Source organism: Aquarana catesbeiana, linkage group LG02 (genome assembly GCF_042186555.1).
Source record: "Aquarana catesbeiana isolate 2022-GZ linkage group LG02, ASM4218655v1, whole genome shotgun sequence".
Classification (NCBI taxonomy): Eukaryota; Metazoa; Chordata; class Amphibia; order Anura; family Ranidae; genus Aquarana; species Aquarana catesbeiana.
In genome coordinates this window covers 727,534,204-727,556,038 of record NC_133325.1, presented here as the reverse complement: position 1 = coordinate 727,556,038, position 21,835 = coordinate 727,534,204, and the positions used below count along the sequence as shown (strand labels likewise).

At 39.0% G+C, this 21,835-nt stretch overlaps 1 protein-coding gene across 21 annotated transcripts in view; it reads left to right on the top strand.

Annotated features, from left to right (window-relative positions):
- ROBO2 (roundabout guidance receptor 2) overlaps window positions 1-21,835 on the top strand; it is a 1,381,148-nt gene that overhangs the window by 1,243,069 nt on the left and 116,244 nt on the right. For all 21 annotated transcript variants that reach the window (XM_073617042.1, XM_073617045.1, XM_073617032.1 and 18 more), the window contains 4 exons: window positions 4,410-4,581; window positions 15,898-16,103; window positions 21,369-21,450; window positions 21,537-21,702. In XM_073617042.1, coding sequence (XP_073473143.1) covers window positions 4,410-4,581; window positions 15,898-16,103; window positions 21,369-21,450; window positions 21,537-21,702 — 626 coding nt within the window. The remainder of the gene's footprint in view (window positions 1-4,409; window positions 4,582-15,897; window positions 16,104-21,368; window positions 21,451-21,536; window positions 21,703-21,835) is intronic.

Sequence of the window (21,835 nt, the reverse complement as noted above, 5' to 3'; positions counted from 1 at the left end):
GTAGATAATTCTGGTTTTAGTAGTCTGCTGAAAAGGTTAATGAGTTCACACTCGGGCACATCTACTTTTAACACAGGCAATTCTCAGCTACACATTTCTTTCTTGGAGATGGACTTCTCTGTCCTCTCCTCCTCTCTGCTAAGTGAAATCAGAACACAACTAAACTGTCATTGTTCTGTTGTAAACACCACAGCAGGTTGAGTGTATTCACTATTTTAAGAGACTGAGGCTTGTCCTGAAAAATTGTATGTTAGTGCAAATAAAAAAAGTATCATGGACAGTACTCAATTTTCTCTCTCTAGAGACTGAGGGAATGCTTTCCCTGGCTGCAGCAGACTGATGACATAATTTCAGCCTAGACAAAGTCAATTGTTTGGAGCTCAAAGGCAGCTTATGCAGGGATCAAATTTAAAAATCTGTAGCTATACTCCTACTTTTTCTGATGCAACTCATGCCATAACTGTCTGAAACACTGCAGAATTTCTGCAACTAGTGAGGAAGCAGTTATGCTGCTGCACATCTCTGTTTTCAGAAAGAGAGTTCATGACCTGGGATTCAAATATTCTGTGGCTGATGAGGTTCAACCAGCAGCAGATTTGCGAATGAAACATGGAAATGAGTGATGGTCCTTTTGGCTTACAGTAGTAAATCCCTTTAAACTTGACAATTGGAGGGTGCTTGGCAAGCTCCTCCTCTTAGTGTCGATGTGAGCCTTAGCATGGAATTTTAGTAACTTAGAAGCATGATTTTGGATTGAAAGCAAAACTGAAGACCTGAAAAATGTTTACGTTAGTTAGGAGGCCATACAAATTACAAACAGCCAATAGTGTCATGAGGAAATTCAATAGAAAAACTCATTGGTGAACATAGTGCTTGTTCTTCCAACACATTTTTGCTCAGTAGAACTTTAATAGCCAGGAAAAAATCATTAATGGCGCCTTCACTAACCATAAAGAGTAGCTTGCCCTTTGATGACCCTTGTGAACAATAAAGTTCCAATAAACAGACTGTGCTATCGGTTTAAGCTTTTGGCCAGCAAAAGTCAAGGACCAACATATTGCCTGTGCAGCCTATGCTATCCTAAAATTGATGTGCAGAGGAAAGAACATGAGGTCCAGGATGGAGAAGACCCTTTCATTCCATTCCATTCATTCTGACCTGTGGACCTACAGGTGCCCTGTGAGTTCATTATAAAGACAGAATGACCAAGTGCCACCATGGTATGGGGGCTTGTATTGAAAACTGTTTATTTACCAAGGGTACATAAGGAACCTTCTGCCATGGGGCATAAAACACCCATTAATATGGGCTCTGTCAGGAATTTACTAGCTGATGTACATATCTTCCAAATCAACACATTGCTATTCCCATTGGGTTCCATCAGACTAAATTAAAACAACCATAAGAGCAAACACCAGCATAGTAGTAAACAATGCAGAGTCAGCTTCATTTTGGTAACAGGCTAATGTTTATGTTAAGTGGTTCTGTAGTGGTGTGCATGAATCTTTTAAAGTGGACAACCATCTCTTCATTATAAAGTGAAGAGCTTCTAATTAACGGAACTCGTTATTTGGAAGATTAAAGCAATTCAGGCTAATTGAATACTGTTAATATGCTATTTTATAATCTTCCATAGCTCTTGTTTTGCCAGTGCAGTGTTTTAAGGTAGAATTGTACTCTTTGTCCTCATAATTGAATGCTATTAGGTTCTGGATGAAGCTTTTTTCCTTCTCAATTAATTACACAAGCTTGCTGTTTAATTAAACACATCCCATAGGGTAGAACTGTACTTGCCACAATGTAAACACAAAACACCCATGTGACATAATTCATGTGCCATGTAATGTACTTGTCAATATTTCAATAGCTTGATTTGTATACAAGAGATGCAAAATAATTTTCTACATCAGGTACCATTCCTGACCATTAAGTGTTCTTACATGTTAATTAATTAATGATCTACCCAGGTGATGTAGGAAGTATATTCATTCATTTCAATGAACATTAAATTAATGTATGTCATTAATGTAATTTATTTAGAAAATGAAACAAAATAAGGTTGTCGTTTGACTTTTCATATTTTATGGTTCATGTTGATTGCTGTTTATTCAAATCAAAATTGTTTACTAATTAGTTCAGTAGACATCCCAGGTGACACAGTTCTTTGTACAATTCATGCAATGGAGCCTTCTATTCCTTTATTCCTACATCAAGGCAACACATAAATAATGCACCATTATTCGGTAATAAGCTTGACCTATTAGTGCTAAGTCACACCCATCATAATTATAGCTATCCTATTACTAAACAGACACAGGAATTAATTGTCCCTTGTCTATGTCCATTTTATGCTATAGTAGGAATTAGCCAAGTATCCTTACCAGTGAAATTTCCTTCTGAGACAAGATTCCAACATTATGTTGGAAGAAGCAGTCTGTCTAGAGTTCTTTTTTAAGAAATGCCATTAGGAGTAGCCTGGCAAATGTGGGAAAAGAACCTGTAGCCCCACCTGCTGTCTGCAAATTATACATATGATATATTAAAATGTAGCATTTCAGAATTACTTTTAAAAATGAAAAAAAAATGTTTTTTTAAATTTCTTTTTTTGGCCCTGAACATAATAAAGAAGGAAAATATATAAGAATACTGCTCTGTCCCAGTCAAAAAGTATCAACCCCTTTTCATGCTAAATGACTCCATAATTGTACTAGCCTTAAAAAATAACCATACCATTATGCCTGGCACTGTTTGAAATAAAAAGATTTCTTGAAATTATTTTTTATTAAGTAGACTTGGCAAATACGCCCAAACCATTAACGGTTATCTCCTTTATAAAACGGATAATTAAAGTGAACCTGCTGACTGCTTGCATTCTGGGCATTTGTCCCTGGGTGCATATGGCTTTAAAAGTAATTACAGCTTGGTGCATTGTCTAGTTGCAACAGTTGTTAGCTTCTCAAAGAGTTTAATAGGATGCCAGAAGCAGGGCTGGACAGTGCTACCAGTGCTACCTTCTACCTGCAACTTAATATCAGACTCTCATGCACCGAGGCTAAACAGACAGTAGGCATGAAACCTAAAGTGTATGTCCAGCCAAGACAACTTTGGACAGAGTGCCTAAAGAGTAGAACCCATGTTGAATTTTTTTTGCTATCTTTTCAGTTAGAGACAGTTTTTTGAATGGAGTAAGAGAAGGCTAGAGCCTTGTGTCAGCTCTGTGTCCTGTGTAGATTTTTCCTCACTTCCTGCCTGGTGAAGTATTTGTATGCGTGACAGTGAGGGGAAATTCCTCTAAGACCCCTTTCACACTGGGGCGGTTTGCAGGCGCTATTGCGCTAAAAATAGCACCTGCAAACCAACCCGAAACAGCCGCTGCTGTGTCTCCAGTGCGAAAGCCCGAGGACTTTCACACTGGAGCGGTGCGCTAGCAGGACAGGAAAAAAAGTCCTGCTAGCAGCATCTTCAGAGCGTTCCTGCCCATTGAAATCAGTGGGGCAGCGCGGCGGAAGAGGTGCTTTGCGGTGGTTTTTAACCCTTTCTCAGCCGCTTGTGGGGGGTAAGACCGCCCCGCTAGCGGCCGAATACCACCGCTAAAACGATGATAAAGCGCCGCTAATCATAGCGGCGCTTTACCGCCGACCCACTTCACGCCCCAGTGTGAAAGGGGCCTTAAGTTGACCATACATGGATTGAAATGTGGCTGGTTTAGCAGGGACTGGCTGAATTTTGATTCAGGTATGATTCATGTACAACCAGCCTATCCCACGTGATTAGCACAGCCAGCTATAGCGGGCAGTGCTGATCAGTGTATTCTGATGGCGGGGTAGTCTCCCCAATAGCTCAGCAGAAGCAGTTCCCCCATCCACATCAAATTTCTAAATGGGGAATCAAGTAATTTTTTTTTTTCATTTAACCCACTGGTTGAATGAAAAACAAAAATGAAACATGTACGTGCTGCCTAACAAAGCACCAGGTAGCTGTAAACATAACAGATGTTCAAATTCTTTTCTACTTTATCCAAAAAAAGATAAACATTCCTTTTAATTTGCATGCCAGATTCTTATCTTCTCACCAGAATTTAGATCTATACAACTTCCATCATACATGCCTTCTATAGCAGCAGGGCAGACTGTAGTCAGATGGATAAAAGGTATTTTTATATATCTGATCGATTGATGTGGGCTACTTTACTACATGCCTTTTTGACTTTCTTTATAAGACTGACAGAGTGACATACATAATATGAAACAAAGTATCAGAAATCTGACATTAGAAAAACAAAATAAATGATCATTTATACAAATTTCCCACTGATAGTTGCTGACGTTACCCACTGCAGACTAATATTTTTTATCTTGAGCAACTTTTCTTTAATTTATATTGTTTACCTTTTTATTTCTCTTCAACAGAATTTGCTTTTTCCAAATCAACCCCAGCAACCCAACAGTAGATATTCAGTGTCCCCAACTGGAGATCTAACCATTTCCAACATTCAGCGCTCAGATGCTGGCTTCTACATTTGCCAGGCTTTGACAGTAGCTGGAAGCATATTGGCCAAGGCCCAGCTGGAAGTTACTGATGGTGAGTATATACAGTCGCTGTCAGTCTGTGAAAGAGAGAAAAAATATCTGTCAAGGGCAACATGTCCATTTTTACCATCACTGCTGGAAATTATATGGTGACTGCACTTTATATACAGAAAAGATTAAACTGTGTCAGCCTTGTGTCCCTTAACATTTGGGGTCTTGTTTCTATCATTTGTGCCAGCTTTCTGTTCCAATATTGCCATTGTAGCTCATGTAATTGTTTTTGTGTCTGTCTATTCTGCTACCAGATGCATATGATGCTACTTTGATGCCAGTCCTATTACAGTTTAAACAAGTTGAAGGTTTTTTCTTTCTGTAAATAGATTCACCCTCTTTGTATCCTGGCAGTTTAAAGATGTTAACCATGATCATACTAAACATACAAAACACATATCTTTGTTAGCCTGTAAGAGGCTTTTATATGATATCACCTATTACACTAAAGTACCCCACTCACATGTTACTAAATATTGCTTAATATTACTGAAAATCGGGTTTGATGAATCATAACGTTTAGTTGAAAACGTTGCAGGTTTGCTGCAAGAAATAAGGGACATCCATCATGCAGGGCAAAACCTTTGTCCCTGTTCAGCTGAGTCACAAGGACCAATAATTTGAAGAAATTGATAACCCATCCCCCTTTCTATAAAAAGGAGGGTTTACAGCAGCAACAATGTCAGTGTGTGTTCGCACTGTTAGGGAGAAAACTGATTTTTATTTTTATTTTATTTATATTTTTTTCCCATTTTGACATAAATATATGTACCCAATGGCAGTGGCCAACTTCCCTTACCTTTTGTTTTACAACAAAACAAATACATCCCCCGTAGACTTCAATAGGGTGCATCCAAAGTTTGTAAACTTCAAGACATTTTTGATAAACTGTTTGCAAAATGAACTCAGGCAAGATTCACTCACCCCTAAATATTAATTTCATTGTAGCCAAACTGATTATACAGCATAGTTACATAGTTACATAGAAGGTAAGGTTGAATAAAGACAATAGACCATCCAGTTCAACTGGTGTACGTGCGTCAGTGTCTATAATTATTTCCCATATCCCTGTTTGTTGTGTTCTTTAAGATGCACATCCAAGAGTCTTTTAAAAATATCCATACTCCACGCTGCCACCACCAGTTGTGAAAGAGAGTTCCACATCCTTATTGCCCTGACAGTGAAAAACCTCTTGCGCAATTTAAGGTTAAGCCACTTCTCCTCCTATCTCATTGTGTGGCCCTGTGTCCTCTTACACCCCATGAGACTGAATAGTTTTTTTCCTATGCTGGGATCCCCATTCAGATATTTGTAAAACGCTATTATATCCCCTCTCAAGTGTCACTTCTCCAGCGAGTATAAATGTAATGCTCGTAGTCTTTCCTCATTATTGAAGTCATCCAGGCCCCTTATTAATTTTGTTGCCCTTCTTTGAACTCTCTCCAGTTCCAACACATCCCTTCTGAGGACTGGTGACCAGAACTGGACAGAGTACTCCAGATGCGGCCTAACTAGAGTTTTATAAAGTGGCAGGATTATTGTTTTATCCCTGGAGTATTTTCCCTTTTTTATGCATGCTAAAATTTTGCAGGCTTTGGTAGCTGCAGCTTGACATTGCATGCTATTGCTCAGTCTGTCATCTACCAGGACCCCCAGCAGTATTAATAAAGAATTAATAAAGGTTGCTTTAATAGCAATTACAGCTTGAAGAACTTTTAAGTTCAGCATGTTCAGTTAAGCTTTGATAATAAAACCTGAAAGCTGATTGGTTTCTATGCACAGCTTCACCAGATTTGGCACTCTCCAGTTTTAGTAAATAACCCCCACACTGTTAAAAATGTGATAATCAGGATCAAATTTTTTCTTTTTTCAAAGCATCTCTTTTAAGTTTTTGATACTGACAGTGAATAAAAACAAACAAAAACAGGAGCGGTTAGCCCACGCAGGGGCACGACTCAAAAAAAGAAATGTCAAAATATCAGAAATTTCATAAAAAATTCATATGGATTAAGTGCGTGGCTCAAGCTCAATTACAAATGGAGTAATAGGGATATAACACCCATCAGGTAAATAATCCCAAGAGTACTTTTGAGGCAATAACTCAACAACATCAACCATCTACAGAGGTGACAGTGGAGGAATTATCCAGCCAGCTTAACCAAACTTTCTAAAAAAATATTTGGACATCCTCTGTTACTATAAGTTTCTTGGTATAACGGTAGTTCGCAGTTAACTAATTGGATCCAAAAGCGGACCATGAGGGGCGGGGCTATGTTAATAGCCTTCTTAGCATAAAACAGCAGTAGGCACCTGTGTCGTGAAGTTGATAACTTCAAGCACACTTTTCCAGTATAAAACAATAGCCGGACAGGCCTAAAATATGTGAAAAAAGTCTCAGTCGAATGCGTACATCAATAAAAAGCAGAGGGGATGCTCAATCAGGATCATATTTAATAAAATGTTTTAGTGAGAGTAAACTCTATCTGTTGGTAGAATAACATTTTATTGAAAGGTGATCTGCGTCATATTACCATAGAGCACTTTCCTCCTGTGCCAAACACATCAGGACAATAGGAGGCAGCACCAGAATAGTATTTCACATGTAGTAAACACAGAAACAGAACTAATGCAGAAAGAAGTTTAGTGGCATCACAAAACTTTGTGTAGAATAAGAAACTTGCTGTTATTTTGGTGGCTATTTACCCAATAGGAGTTTGAGCTTGTCTCCCACTTGCTTACTTAATAAAAAAAAACCCTCTATGGGTTAAGCCAACCCTCTCTGTTTTGGCTCAAAGAGGTTGATTTATTAAAGGCAGAACTGTTAACTTTGCAAAGAAAATTGCACTTTGCAAGAGAGTATTTACCCAGAGCTTAGTGCATGTGATGAAACTTCACTTAGCAAGGAATACCTAATCATGTGCAATAAAAAAAAAAAAAACAGCATTCTTGCTGCACATGATTTGATGATGGAAGTCAGCAGAGATTTACCCTTAATAATCTCTGAGAGAAATTCCCATGCAAAGTGAGCAGCCTATTTGTCTTTAGTAAATCGGCTCCAAGGCGTGAACCTGGGCCCAAGTATATCTTCCAAAATAATGAATGTATCTAACATGAAAAGTGGAACAAATTCTCTTCACATTATAGCAAACTTTAGTCTGAAAGCTAGTTCCAAAGTAGAATAAGGAAGATGTGCGAACTTATGTTTCTAAAGACAAGTTTTAGGATTGCCCTCCCTTGCACTTTCCCAATACATATTGTAATTATGAAATGTTCAATGTGAGGTCACTTTAAAAATGGTCATGCTTTACGGCAAGGATGGAATGGGCCAAACTTAAAGGATATGTTCACCTTTCATAACATGTTACACCCTTATTTAGGGTTCAACATGTAACATGTTACAAACGGACCGGTTCTCGCACCTCTCCGATTCCCCAATCTGACAGCTAGTGGGGATTTTAAAAAAAGCGGCCCGCCTGGCCATGTCACTCATTCATATTGTCCTGTGAATGGAAAACTGCAAGCTCTGGCAGCCTTTGCAGCTGTCGGTTTGTAATTTTCAGTGAACTACCAATGAACTACCACGGTGCTGTGGAATACTGTGGTAGTTTACAGTGATGGGAGTAAGTCACACATGTGCAAGTCACAAGCAAGTCTCAAGTCTTAACCTTCAAGTCACAAGCAAGTCCCAAGTTACTGTGGCGAAAAGCAAGCAAGTCAAGTCGAGTCCCTGCTAGAAGTCAAGCAAGTCAAGTCAAGTCATTTATTTTGGTCAAGTCACAAATTAAGTCAAAATACTGATCTACCCCGAAGCCGGGACTCGGGGGAGCTTTCTTTTGTGGGGGGGGGGGCGGCTTTTGCCTAGGCCAAGACACAGAACTGGTGGTGCCAAGTCATTGCAAGTCATTGCAAGTCAAATAGCCCAAGTCAAAGTCAAGTCGCAAGTCCTTAGTGACAAGTCAAAGTCAAGTTGAGTCATTTATTTAATTTTGTCAAGCAAGTCGCAAGTCCTCAAACAGGTGACTCGAGTCTGACTCGAGTCAAGTCATGTGACTCGAGTCCCCCACCTCTGGTAGTTTATGCTCTCTTCCTGTCAGATTGTATCTGCTTACCCATACGGGATGTACAGGCACACAGATACACTGGCAGATCTGCTGGAGACCTGCATGGCACTAGCTATCTGCTGATGACTGGTTCGATGCTTTAAAGGCTCCAAAAAAAGTTTTGTTTTTTTTCTAAAAAGTGAATTTATGCTTTAAGTTTGCCATAATCCACTGAATTTATAACACGTCAGACACAATTTTGAGTTTTCCAAAGAGATTAGCCCCACTATGACAGTCATTGGTTTCCTTAGTGGAATACTAATTTTATAATCACACTCCTTTTATAATCACATAGAAATACTTTAGTACTCATCATCATTATGCTTATACTGTTGTAGGAAGGTGTACGGAGAAAATGATTCTTCAATCAGGGTTAGAATTGGGTCACAAATGCTGTAACAATTACTGTTACACCTCTGACTACATAACCATTTCCATTTGCTTTCAAAAACCCTCTCTTCCATACTAAGAAGTGTAGAATTATTGCCCCTTTTCCCTCTCTAGATTTATCACAATTAAAACAACTTTTCTGCTTTGCTGAAAGTAGGTCAGTGAATAAATATATCATACAACTAACCAAGAAAATTACAATGCTAGTCGGAAAGTTTGTGTTTATCATCAGATGCTCTAATTGCTTCTGTGTTTAGCCTTCTCTTAGTTTTTTGTCCTCTCCTCCTGACAAAATGTGGAATTTTTGTGCGCTTGAAATTACTACACAGATTAAAAGGTCCTCTCAATTAATAGTCTGGCAATATTTTTCCATATCTGTCTCTGGAGCAGAGGTGACTCTGGGTAGGCGCTGTGATTGGAACAAACACAAGAGATAAACATTGGCTTGCAGAACATTGAGCTGTTAATAGTTGCACCTGCTGGTAAGTCTGCAGATTTACTGCGAAGAACAAGCTGGGTTCAAGGATACCAGTGATGAGAAATTCTTTGTGTTAAGTGTAAAAGACTGCAGTCTATTTGTAACAGAATACAAAAAAAATTGATGGGGATTCAGCAGAGGTTAGATCCATTTAAAGAGCTTTGTGGTTTTCATATTACACTGGAAATGTCAGGGGAAGGGAAATAATTATATGCATTTTTTCATGCTTTCCTTAACTTTTACACTACTCGCAATGCAGAAAGATTACATTTAAAGTAATTACCTGCAGTGATATTTGCATAAATATCCATAGGCCACTGGTAATGATTTTTTTTTCTTTCACGTAGCTGGGTGTTGTTTAAATTGCATAAAATGCCTGATAAATTTGCCTGTGCTTCTGGCTGTGATTTGGGACCACTGCATGCCTGGGGCAAAAAGGAATGGGAAAAATAAAATGGATATAGAAAAGTGTACAAATAATAATATACTGAATAGATAAACTTCTTTCCATTTGAATACATTTTAGATGGTTATGTTTTACCCTAGAAAACCTTCAAATCTGATAAAACACATAAAAAACTGCAGTCAAACAGCCAAATACACAGATGTATCTGCCCATTTTTTTTTTCTGTCTACCCAGTCTTGGGATTTACACCGCACAACCCTGTATTTTCAGTTAAAGTAGAATTCCGGGGTAATACTAACTAAGCTTAAAGTATTACTAAACCCTGGACTCTGCATTCAATATATCTAGTCTACAGAACATGGAAACTCAATTATTTTAGTGAATATAAACTGCTAAATAAAAAAGAGATATAGTAATTGCGCAGGTGAAAAATGGTGATGAATGATCAAAAAAAGCAGCTGGCAATCACATAATCATGACAAAAATCCACCACCCCAAGAATCACGAGGATTTTGTGAACACTTTATGCACACTTTTTGAACTAAGTATTATTATTCAGTTTTTCTATTGTTCATTAGACACTAGCGTGGCAATCTTTTGTCTTTTATAAACTGCTAAAAACTTTTTCTCATCAGCAGTATATAGCAGTCTTGTGACTTTTATCAGTATCTGGCCAAGCACTGATTAAAGCTTGTAGGAGGAGTTTTCATTCTCTTTTGACTGTCCTATGAGGCTGCATAACTCCTGACCCTCTGTCTGGACCAGGGACGTACCTATGGCATTTGGCATCCGGGGCGGATCCCATTTCTGGCACCCCCCGACGAAATTGCAGCTCGTGAAGCGTGTCGCTTAAAAAGGAGCAGAAGCTTCTTTTGAGCGACATTGTGTGATTTGCCATGACTGCTGCTCAATTTAAGAAGGTTCGAGTATTATAGTGGCAGGTTAGGGGAGTATAGGGTATTATGGTGGCAGTCTAGGGCTGTATAAGGTATTATGGTGGCAGATCAGGGCAGTATAGGGTATTATGGTGGAAGGCTAGGGCAGTATAGGGCATTATAGGAGCAAGTTAGGTCAGTATAGGATATTATGGTGGCAGGCTAGGACTGTATAAGGTATTATGGTGGCAGGTTAGGGCAGTATAGGGTATTATGGTGTCAGGCTAGGGCAGTATAGGGCATTATAGGGGCAGGTTAGTGCAGTATAGGGTATTATGGTGGCAGGCTAGGGCTGTATAAGGTATTATGGTGGCAGGTCCGGGCTGAATAGAGTATTATGGTGGCATGCTAAGGCAGTATAGGGCATTATAGTGGCAGGTTAGGGCAGTATAGGATATTATAGGGGCAGGTTAGGGTAGTATAGGATAATATAGGGGCAGGTTAGGGCAGTATAGGGTATTATAGGGGCAGGTTAGGGCAGTATAGGGTGTTATAGGGGCAGGTTAGGGCAGTCTAGGGTATTAGAGGGGCAGTGTTTTGGACTGTATAGGGTATTATAGGGGCAGATTAGGGCAGTATAGGGTATTATAGGGGCAGGTTAGGGCTGTATAGGGTATTATAGGGGCAGGTAAGGGCAGTATAGGGTATTATAGGGGCAGGTTAGGGCAGTATAGGGTATAATAGGGGCAGGTTAGGGCTGTATAGGGTATTATAGGGGCAGGTAAGGGCTGTATACAGTGACAATGTGCACACTTACAGCATAGCTGCAGATGCAGACACTCTTGGCTCCTGTGTGCTCTCCTCTTTGTCCTCCAGGATCAGCCAGTGAACAAGTCTTTGGGAGGAGTGGAGGAGGCAGCCACACCCTTGGCTTCGCCCACCAACTCCAGCTACCTCGGGACTTGGGAGACATTTAAGATCACCAAGGGACAACCTACCTGATTGGATGACTGGGGAGACAGGCAGCCCCCCTCCCGCGCACCGCTGGGCCCCCTGCCGATCCAATGCACTTCAGATGCATTGCTTACAAAGCTGGGAAAGTGCAGGGGCGCCCCTTATTATGATGGCCCTGCTGCAATCTCATCTCACACTGCACACCCCCGGACTGGTACCCCCCTTAATGTGCGGCACCCGGGGCGAACCGCTCCTCTGCCCCCCCTCTTGGTACACCACTGGTCTGGACAGTGGTGATTGGCCCCTGTGCTGATCACATACACCCTTCCTCCCCCAAAAAATACACACCAAACTGAGCTGAGTGCCCCCAAGACTCTGTACTATCAGGAAATGGATTGAGGATGGGATCAAACAGCTTTTTTACACAATGCACAGGATTAAAATCTTAGGTTCCCCAGTGAGTATAGCAAGCATGATTTATTGCATATACAGACTGATTTTACTGTTGTGGTTTAGTAACACTTTAAAACTGCTTCCACCCCACTTCTAACAGCTATACTAACTACCCTTTAAAAGAAGTTCTGTATACTCACCTACTCTCAGGATGCTCTGGTCTGGTCACGTGATCTCCTGGCACTGGCTACAGGGGAGAGGAGAAAACAATATGACAACAGCTGGAATGCCTGAGTGTTGACATCACCCATTGGCTTACTATAAACCATCCGTTGTTGGCGCTTCCTTCCTCCCCCATAGCTGGTGTTAGCTGAGAAAGAAGAGCCAATCATGTGATCGGACAGAAGTTGCCTTAGAATAGTTAAGCACAGTATATATATCTTTTTTTAGTGTATGTGAAGTAACATTTTGTCTAATTTAATTGTAAACATCTAAATAACTCTGCATAATGTTAGCAGCTTACTTGCAAATCAGGTTGGATACGTTGAAAAAATGTGTGTTTAGATGTCCATTAATTGTAATGTGTGATTTGACCTTTTTCTTTGTAAGTCTTCTATTTGTACATTATTATTTGGAAAGCCTATTTACCACTTCTATGTCTTGTTATTTTGGTTATGGGAAACAGCGTTTTCCAGGGACAAAAATGTAGATACAAAAAATAAAATGCTTAATGCAAGCCCCTTACGCGCCAAGAAACCTTTGTAAGGCATAGTACTTCTGGATGAGGTGCAAAACATTTCATTAACATCATCCAAACATTGTATTTTAGATGTTAGAGAACAGACTCATAGAGAAAACTAAAGACTATGGGGTTGATTTACTAAATCTGGAGACTGCAAAACCTGGTGCAGTTGTGCATAGCAGCCAATCAGCTTCTAACTTAAGCTTGTTCAATTAAGCTTTGACAAAAAAAACAAAAACCTGGAAGCTGATTGGTTGCCATGCACAGCTGCACCAGATTTTTCACTCTCCAGTGTTAGTAAATTAACACCCTTAGTTGAACAACAATTATACTTTTGTAAGCACACCCAAAATAAGAAACGTTTATAGCTTCGCTCTGTTAATATAAGTCAAATTTGTAATAAAATATTTCAAAATGGTGCATGCATTTATATCACTCACATCACATATTCCATTATAAAGATACGTATTACGTCCCGTGCCTTGAAAAAGTCACATTTAAATGAATTCCTCTACATAGACATTGCTGCTTGGTAGCTTTCCTTAGCTATAGTATACTTGCTGATTGTCACCAGAATCTTCTTTAATTTAACTGCCTTAGGGTCTCAGCGAGGATGTACTAGGAGTTATTTGATCATTGTTCATTCATTGGAAGCTTGGCAGAGTTCTTCCCTATTGTTCTGCTGATGAACAAAGTCCAGATCAGTAAACGAAAATCTTAAATTCTAGTTCTCTTTTAGTCAGCTCACCCCTTCGAACATTTTGCAATCTAATACTCTTTCAGTCAACCAATTTTTTCTCTCTCGTTGAGACCAAAAACATGCACTTAACAATAGGGTTGATTGAATCAAGTGAATCCCAGATTAATCACCTTTGATTTTCATGAATATCTGAATTGAGATTTGACCGAACTGCTGAGAATTATTTAATAGTTCAGGCAAATATTATTCTAGAATTTAAGACATAACAATACTTTTTGAAGCCAACTGCCCTCCTTCTCCTTTTTCCATTTCATGTTTTCTCATTACTACCGACCTCAGATCAGCTTGTGACTTTCTGCACTGGTTTTCACCTATGCTAGAACTTCATTGAGCAAGCAAGCTAACACATATTGTGCATGCTTGGCTTTTCTCTTGGCTTTAATGGAGAAGCTGTCTACTTGCAGCCTTTAAGGACATTGCTTCTTCATTAGAACCTACTGAGAAAAGCAACACATGCATAGGATTCTGCAGCTTAGCAACTCATTGAAGATGACTGAAGAACTGCTAATGTGAGCTGTGACCGGCTGAGGAAGATGCTTACCCGAGGTCAGTAGTAGTAGGGCATAGTAAAGGGATGCAGGAGGCAAGGTGGACAATCAGCCTCAATGTGGATTGGGCAAATCTACATGCATTTGTTCATGAGAATAAAAATAAAAAGTGCAATTCTTAAATTTCGCAATTCACCTGGTTTGATAAAGCACTTCAAACATCACTAATAATATAGAACATATTTATAAAAATAATCCATTAGAAAATGGTCTCCATGTAATGCCAGAACCATGACTATTAAGACTTGTTTTCCTCTATCAGTTTCCATCAAAATACCATCTGCGTTTTTTTGAAATCTACAGTAAGTACATTTTGGGGTTGATTTACTAAAAGAAAATAGGTCATTCACTTTGCAAGGGAATTTTCCTTTAGCTTTCTGAATGAGGTTAGGCTTTGCATCTTTCAATCATGTGCAAGCAACAGTACTGTTTTTTTTTCCTTGCACGTGATTTGTCATTCTTTGCAAAATGAATGTATACCATATGCACCAAGGTAAGAGGAAATTCCTGTGCAAAGTGAACAGGCTATTTGTGTTTGGTAAATCAACCTCATATATATAAAGATTAAGGATTAGCTGTACATTTTAGGAAAATCATGTTAAAAGCAGTGCAATTACAACAGTGACACCTTCAGGCTATGATATAAACTAACTAGCTGCCCGTAGTAGAAGCAGCCATGTGGAAGAGGCCATTTTGTAAGGTTAATCAGTGTGTCCAAGAACTGTCAGCTGATGAAGGGATCAGTGACTTCACTGGCAAAGAATTTTAGTCCAGATCTGTCCCCTTATTCTAAGAAATGACAAAACAGAGCAATCAGAGTAAACTGCAACAAATAGTAGCCACTCTCTCTTAGTCTACGAAAACTCATGGCTGCTCCGTTTGGTGCTTTTAGAGTGTTTTTTCTTTATGGTTGTTGTGTGATCTTAGACATTTTTACCAATTATATACATTATGACACACATTTGATCAAGCAGTGAACCTTAACTATAATTAATGGTCTATAAAATGGTCTATATATATAAACAGAAAATAGATTGTAAGTCAACACTACATTCTAGATATTAACAGAGAAAAAAAATTGAAGGCTCCTGAAATGATACCTGACTGACCCACTTTAAATGGCAGTATCGAAGTGCACACCTGACTGCAACCTCTAAGTGTTCATTTAACCTCTGACCTAAGTGTCACAGAAGCCTGGAACGTTGTAAGATGCCGAAGAGCCCTGGAGCTGAGTGTTCTTCCTGGCGAAAAATACTTTTAATCTGTTATTGATCTGTCTCATTTAATGCATTATGGAAAACCATTTAGGTAGTTAAAATAAATGACATGTGTTATCGAAAAATATGCAAATGAGCAGAGACTTTTGCCATAAAGCTAATAGCCCGCTTAGTTTTCTAATTTATGCTTTCATAAAAGTAACATAAAGGGCATGATGTAAGAACAATAGTAGCTCACATTCCAACCCCATCACTGTACAGGTAAATGTCAACTACAGCAACAAATAAGATGTTGACGTTGAATGTTTAACCATCATTGGCTGGAATTTAAACTGGTTCTGCAATAACTGTTAGGGTTTTGAATTATGCTATAACTTCTTTAGCTGGTTTATATGATATCCTTATTATGTATATTTTGCTCCTTTTGTTACCTTTTTCCTCTGCTTTATTTTAGTGTTAACAGACAGACCACCACCAATAATCCTGCAAGGTCCAGCCAATCAGACATTGGCAGTTGATGGTACGGCACTTCTGAAATGCAAAGCCACGGGCGAGCCCATGCCAGTTATCAGCTGGCTAAAAGAAGGATTTAATTTTATGGGAAGAGATACAAGACTATCTATTGTTGATCAAGGATCCTTGCAGATTAAATCCTTAAAGGTTAGCAATAATTTATAGGCAAACGTTTTCTGTTCAACTATATATGCCTTATGTATTTTAGTATCTAAGTGTCTCTAATTGCAATTTTTTTTAAAGTTTTGGATAGAGTGGGGAGGGATTAGAGTACCTGTCAGGTTTTATTGCTGTTTGTGCTCCCATTATGGAGATTCATCTGCTCTATTTATCCAGTTTACTATTATAATCAAAAGTGAAAGCAAATTTTGGGTTGACATCCAAACAGCAATAGAAGGAAAATCTTCAATGGGGACACTAGTTCTGGTGACTCTGGTGACACCCCCAAATTCCCTGTTTTGGCTATGGGACAGGAAGTGAAGGGAAATCTCCGCCATAGTACACAAATGTTATAATCCTCCCTTACTCTATCCAAAATGAAAAAAACAAAACAAAAACGTTTTGCCTTTAGTGACGCTTTAAGTAAATTGTGGACATGTGCTTGTGCATGAATGCTTGTGCACATATTACCCAGTGGCCTAAAGCATGGGTGCTCAATCTGTGGCCCTCCAGCTGTTGCGAAGCTACAAGTCCCATGAGACATTGAAAGCCACTGACAGTTACAAGCATGACTCCAAAAGGCAGAGGCATGATGGGACTTTTAGTTCTGCAACAGCTGAGGGGCCACAGGTTAAGTATCCATGGCCTAAAGGGTAAAATCTAGATATATAATCAATGTATACCAATCCTTAGGTGCAGTATAATATATGATCTAATTGTTTTATTTATTTACTATTTTTTCATTTATATAGGATTTTTGTTTTAGTTCTTGCTAGGGTATGTGAGTGAACACTGGTGAGGAAGTTTGCGTATTGCATACATTTCCCTTCACAACAGTACTTTTTTTTTAAGGTCGATACACACTGTAGGGTTTATGATTAGAGTAACCATTTGAAAGCTTTTAATTACTTAGATTTTATTGACATTGTATATAAAAGCATACTTTTACCTTCACCATCCCTATCTTTATGAATAAGGGGGAAATGCATTAGAAAGGGACTATCTGCAGATGAGGACCCTTTATGTGTCTGTGCTGGTCAAGTAAAGTTTTAGGAATGATAGCGTCAGAATGTGGCCCTCTTTTTGGCTTGGTGAGACCAAGTGTGGTATAGTTTTATAACACTTGACATTACATTACAATAGAGCTCCTTGCCATAGTTCCTGGTTTTACTGATAACACACACATTTGGGTGTTTCTACTCCCTGTGACCCACACCAAAGGATTAGGGGTACCGCTTCAGACTCCCATCTGTCCAAATCTGGTGACTCCTAAAGAGGATGCAGGCTAGAGGACAGGCTGTCTCCGCTCGATAAGTGCATTATAAAGGAGGAACACCCCGGGCACCGCACACCACAAAGCCCCACAGTCTCTGTAGTAAAAGCAGCCTCAGCTCAGGCTTTGTCCAGGACACTCCAACCACTGGGCTTTGCTGGTGTGCAGCATCTGGGATGTTCCTTCTTCAATGTTTCTACTCCCCGTTGCATTGAAATCAATTAGAAATCCAATAGGGGTAGAAGGACCGCATTATTGTTACTGGGTCCAGGGGTACAGACCTGGGAAATTAAACTAGGTGTAAACCCAATAGTATATACTCTTTAACACATTATTGTAGTTTTAAAAATTATTTTTAATATTTTAAGTCTACTGCTTTGATTACCACTTCAGCCCCGGAAGGTTTTACCCCCTTAATGACCAGGCCATTTTTAGAGAAACGGCACTGCATTATTTTAATTGAGAATTGTGCCGTCATGCAACGTTGTATCCAAATAAAATTGATGTCCTTTTTTTCCACAAATAGATCTTTCTTTTGGTGGTATTTCATCACCTCTGCGTTTTTTTTATTTTTTGCACTATAAACAAAAAAAGACCGACAATTTTGAAAAAAAAACCCAATATTTTTTACTTGCTGCTATAATACATATCCAAAAAAAAAGAAAAAAAAAAGAAAATTTCTTTATCAATTTAGGCCAATAGGTATTCTTCTACATATTTTTGTAAAAAAATCCCAATAAGCATATTTTGATTGGTTTGCGTAAAAGTTATTGCGTCTACAAACTATGGGATAGATTTAGGAACTTTTATTAATTGTTTTTACTGGTTATGGCAGCAATCAGTGACTTTTAGCAGGACTGCGATATTGCGGTGGACAAGTCTGACACTAAGTTATACTTTTTGGGGGCTAGTGACACCAATACAGTGATCAGTGCTAAAAAAATGCATTGTTACTTTTCAAATGACACTGGTAGGGAAGGGGTTAACACCAGGGGCGATCAAAGGGTTAACTGTGTTCCCTGGGAGTGTTTTCTAACTGTGTGGGGGATGAACTGCCAGGAAGAACACAGAGATCCCTGCTTACAAGGAACAGAAGAACTCTGTGTACTTCCCTGTCAGAACGGAGATCTGCCTTGTTTACATAGGCAGATCCCTGTTCTGCCTCTCTGTGGAGCGATCGCGGGTGGCTGGAGGACATCGGGTCCGCTGGACTCGCTGATTGGCTCCTGCTCCGTGCAGAGTGCGTGCCCACGGTATCTATTGAACGAAATGAGGTACAGGTACATTGTTTCGCGCACTAGAGTATGTATATATGCGGTGGGCGGTCATTAAGTGGTTAAAATAATACCTGGTGATCCTGCTATGAAGGTCTTTATTCAGGCACTTCCTGTTATAGCGTGACAACTCATTACAAGATGACAGCTCAATTTCTCTCCTGCATTGCCATCCTGTCACACAGGCTTCCAATGGAGACTATAAAGGGTCATGGGGACACTCATTACATAGGCACGTTACACAATCAGGGAGCTTACCCTGAGTAGTTATAGGCAGCCATCACTGTAGTGTATGTATGAAAGAGAAGGAAATTGGCCACACTGAGATGGTTGAGATGATAAAATATATATATATACATATATATATATATATATATATATATATATATATATATATATATATATATATATATATATATATATATATATATATATATATATATATATATATATATATATATATATATATATGTATATATATATTTTATCATCTCAACCATCTCAGTGCGGCCAATTTCCTTCTCTTTCATACATACACTACAGTGATGGCTGCCTATAACTACTCAGGGTAAGCTCCCTGATTGTGTAACGTGCCTATGTAATGAGTGTCCCCCCTTCATAGTCTCCATTGGAAGCCTGTGTTTATATATATTTATATGTATCAACTGTTCAAGATACATAGCGCTTTAGCAAATTAATTGTCAACCAGTGTTGACATCCACTTTACAAACAGCAATCTTTTTTTATAGTCCGAGAAACATAAGGAACAATTTGGTTTTTTGTTTCTCTAAAACTGAAACATTGGTTATGAGAGGACTGACTCTTTAAGTAAATTACGTTATTGTCTAAAAATGCTCTGATATGGTAATATTAGATATTATATTTATTAACAGGATTAAAAAAAAAAATGATTATGGAAAAAGGCTGTACTCTTGTACATCCAGACACTCAGTATATCACTGTCTCATTCATACACTGGTCACAGTGGAAAGTGCTTTAAACTTTATGTCTGTCACTGTCTTTCAGTGACCATAAATTAATTATTAACTTCCTCTGCACAAAATGGAATGTATTAAAAAAATGAATGTCAGCATTCCCTGAGTAAACAATTTAGCCTCCCACTTCATGCTGAAAGCAAGCACTGGCCACAAAGGTTAATGCATTTTTATTGTACTGCTGGATTAAATAGTGCGCTTGAATAGGCAAGGTCCCCAGGAGTTGGTGGAAAATCAGCCAGTCAAGGTAGGAGCTCAGTGATCCCGAGCCAACTCCCGGAATGTACGCGACTTCTGTCCGCAGTGTTCTCTGGCGAAGTGACTGAGACAAGGAAAGAGATTGCACTGATATTCAGGGATTTAGAAAGGTTGTCTTTAAAATCTCAGTGTAGACTGTGAGTTATTCTCCAAAAGGCTGCTTACATATAGCTGTAAATGGAGTTATGCCACCTGTCTATCTCTCAAGGAGAACTTTCACCCATTATTTCCCAGTAGCCCCCCCCCCCGCCCTCCACTCTTTTCAAGATGTCACTGTTAGTTTGCACTTTATATTTAGTCTAAAAACATGGTTTGGATTCTTAAGTCTAATATTTCTTTTTGCACTGTATATATACTAGATATAAATATGGTCAAAAAAATAAATTTGTCTTAGTGCTGCTGTCCAGAGCTATGTTATGCAAATTAAACAGATAATGGTGGTCACAAAGACTTCTATTGCTGTTATCTATTCCATTAAAAAATAGCAAGGTCAGAATGTAGATATTGCTCAGACAGAAAGCATTGAGCTAACCTGAACTACCTCTGCACCTCTGCACTACCAGGCACATGTTTAGGACAGACATATATTTGGAAAGGACAGCATAGGTTCACATAATTGTGACATAAATTCTGTGTGTAGACAGCTCATACATTTCAATAGGAACCCTACCCACAGAAACATGGAAAAAGTAGTCACAGGTTTGAAGCAAAGGTGAAAATTTATTGCAGATAAAAATCGTCAGACAACATCGTGGACATCATGACATCAATGCAGACCTGTCAGAGATTAACGTGTTTCATGAACTGAAATTCGCTTAGTCATAATCAGATTATGACTAAGCAAATTTCAGTTTGTGAAACGCGTTAATCTCTGCCAGGTCTGCATTGATGTCATGATGTCCACGATTTTGTCTGACGATTTTTGTCTTCAATAAATTTTCACCTTTGCTTCAAACCTGTGAGTGCGGTCAACATTTTCGTGTTCCAGTGCCTTATATCCAGATTACAGACTGGACCTGCACCGAAAGGTTGAAGCGTGAGATTGCTTCCACCTGGAGCGACTTGGCTCTGCTTTCTATCAGAATGAAAAAAGTAGTCCCTGGTTTTATTTTAAATTGCGCCGAACCACATGGTGCTTGATACCATGCTGTTTGGTATGCATGAAAACGTGCCGCAGCTGCTGATGTGTGAGGGTGCCATTAAAAATTCATGGCACCCCTTCATGTCTGCTAAAGAGCAGCTAGTTTCTCTGCAGATTGACAACATGCATGTTCCCTGCCTGCAGATACAGTATTTTAACCTAGGCTTATTAACAAATTACACTTACCCCCCACTGTAACTTCCATAGATTCTTCAATACAATATTATAGGAACTGCTGCTGATTATATATATATATATATATATATATATATATATATATATATTTTTTTTTTTTTTTTTTTTTTTACTTAGGCTGCTGATTCTGGCACTTACACTTGTGTGGCCACAAGTTCTAGCGGAGAGACAAATTGGAGTTCGGTACTGGAAGTAACAGGTAAGTAGTGTGCACATGCTAGCACAGGGCATTGTAACTGTAGCCTGTCTTTGAGTGAAAACCCTGATCTCTATGCTTACCACTAGAATCTGCTGGTGCCACTGTCAGCAAGAATTTTGATATCAATGATTTGCCCGGACCACCGTCAAAGCCTCAAGTTACGGATGTCAGCAAGAACAGCGTCACTTTGTCATGGCAGCCGGGCACACCAGGGGTCCTGCCTGTGACATCATATATAATTGAAGCTTTCAGGTAAGACAGCTTCCAACAGGGAGCCTTCACATTAATTATTCTGTTTTTAAATGACAGAAACATCACATGTGATTGATAATAATGATCATTTTAGCTTCCAATTAGCATTTGCATCTTTTTAGATTGTAAGCTC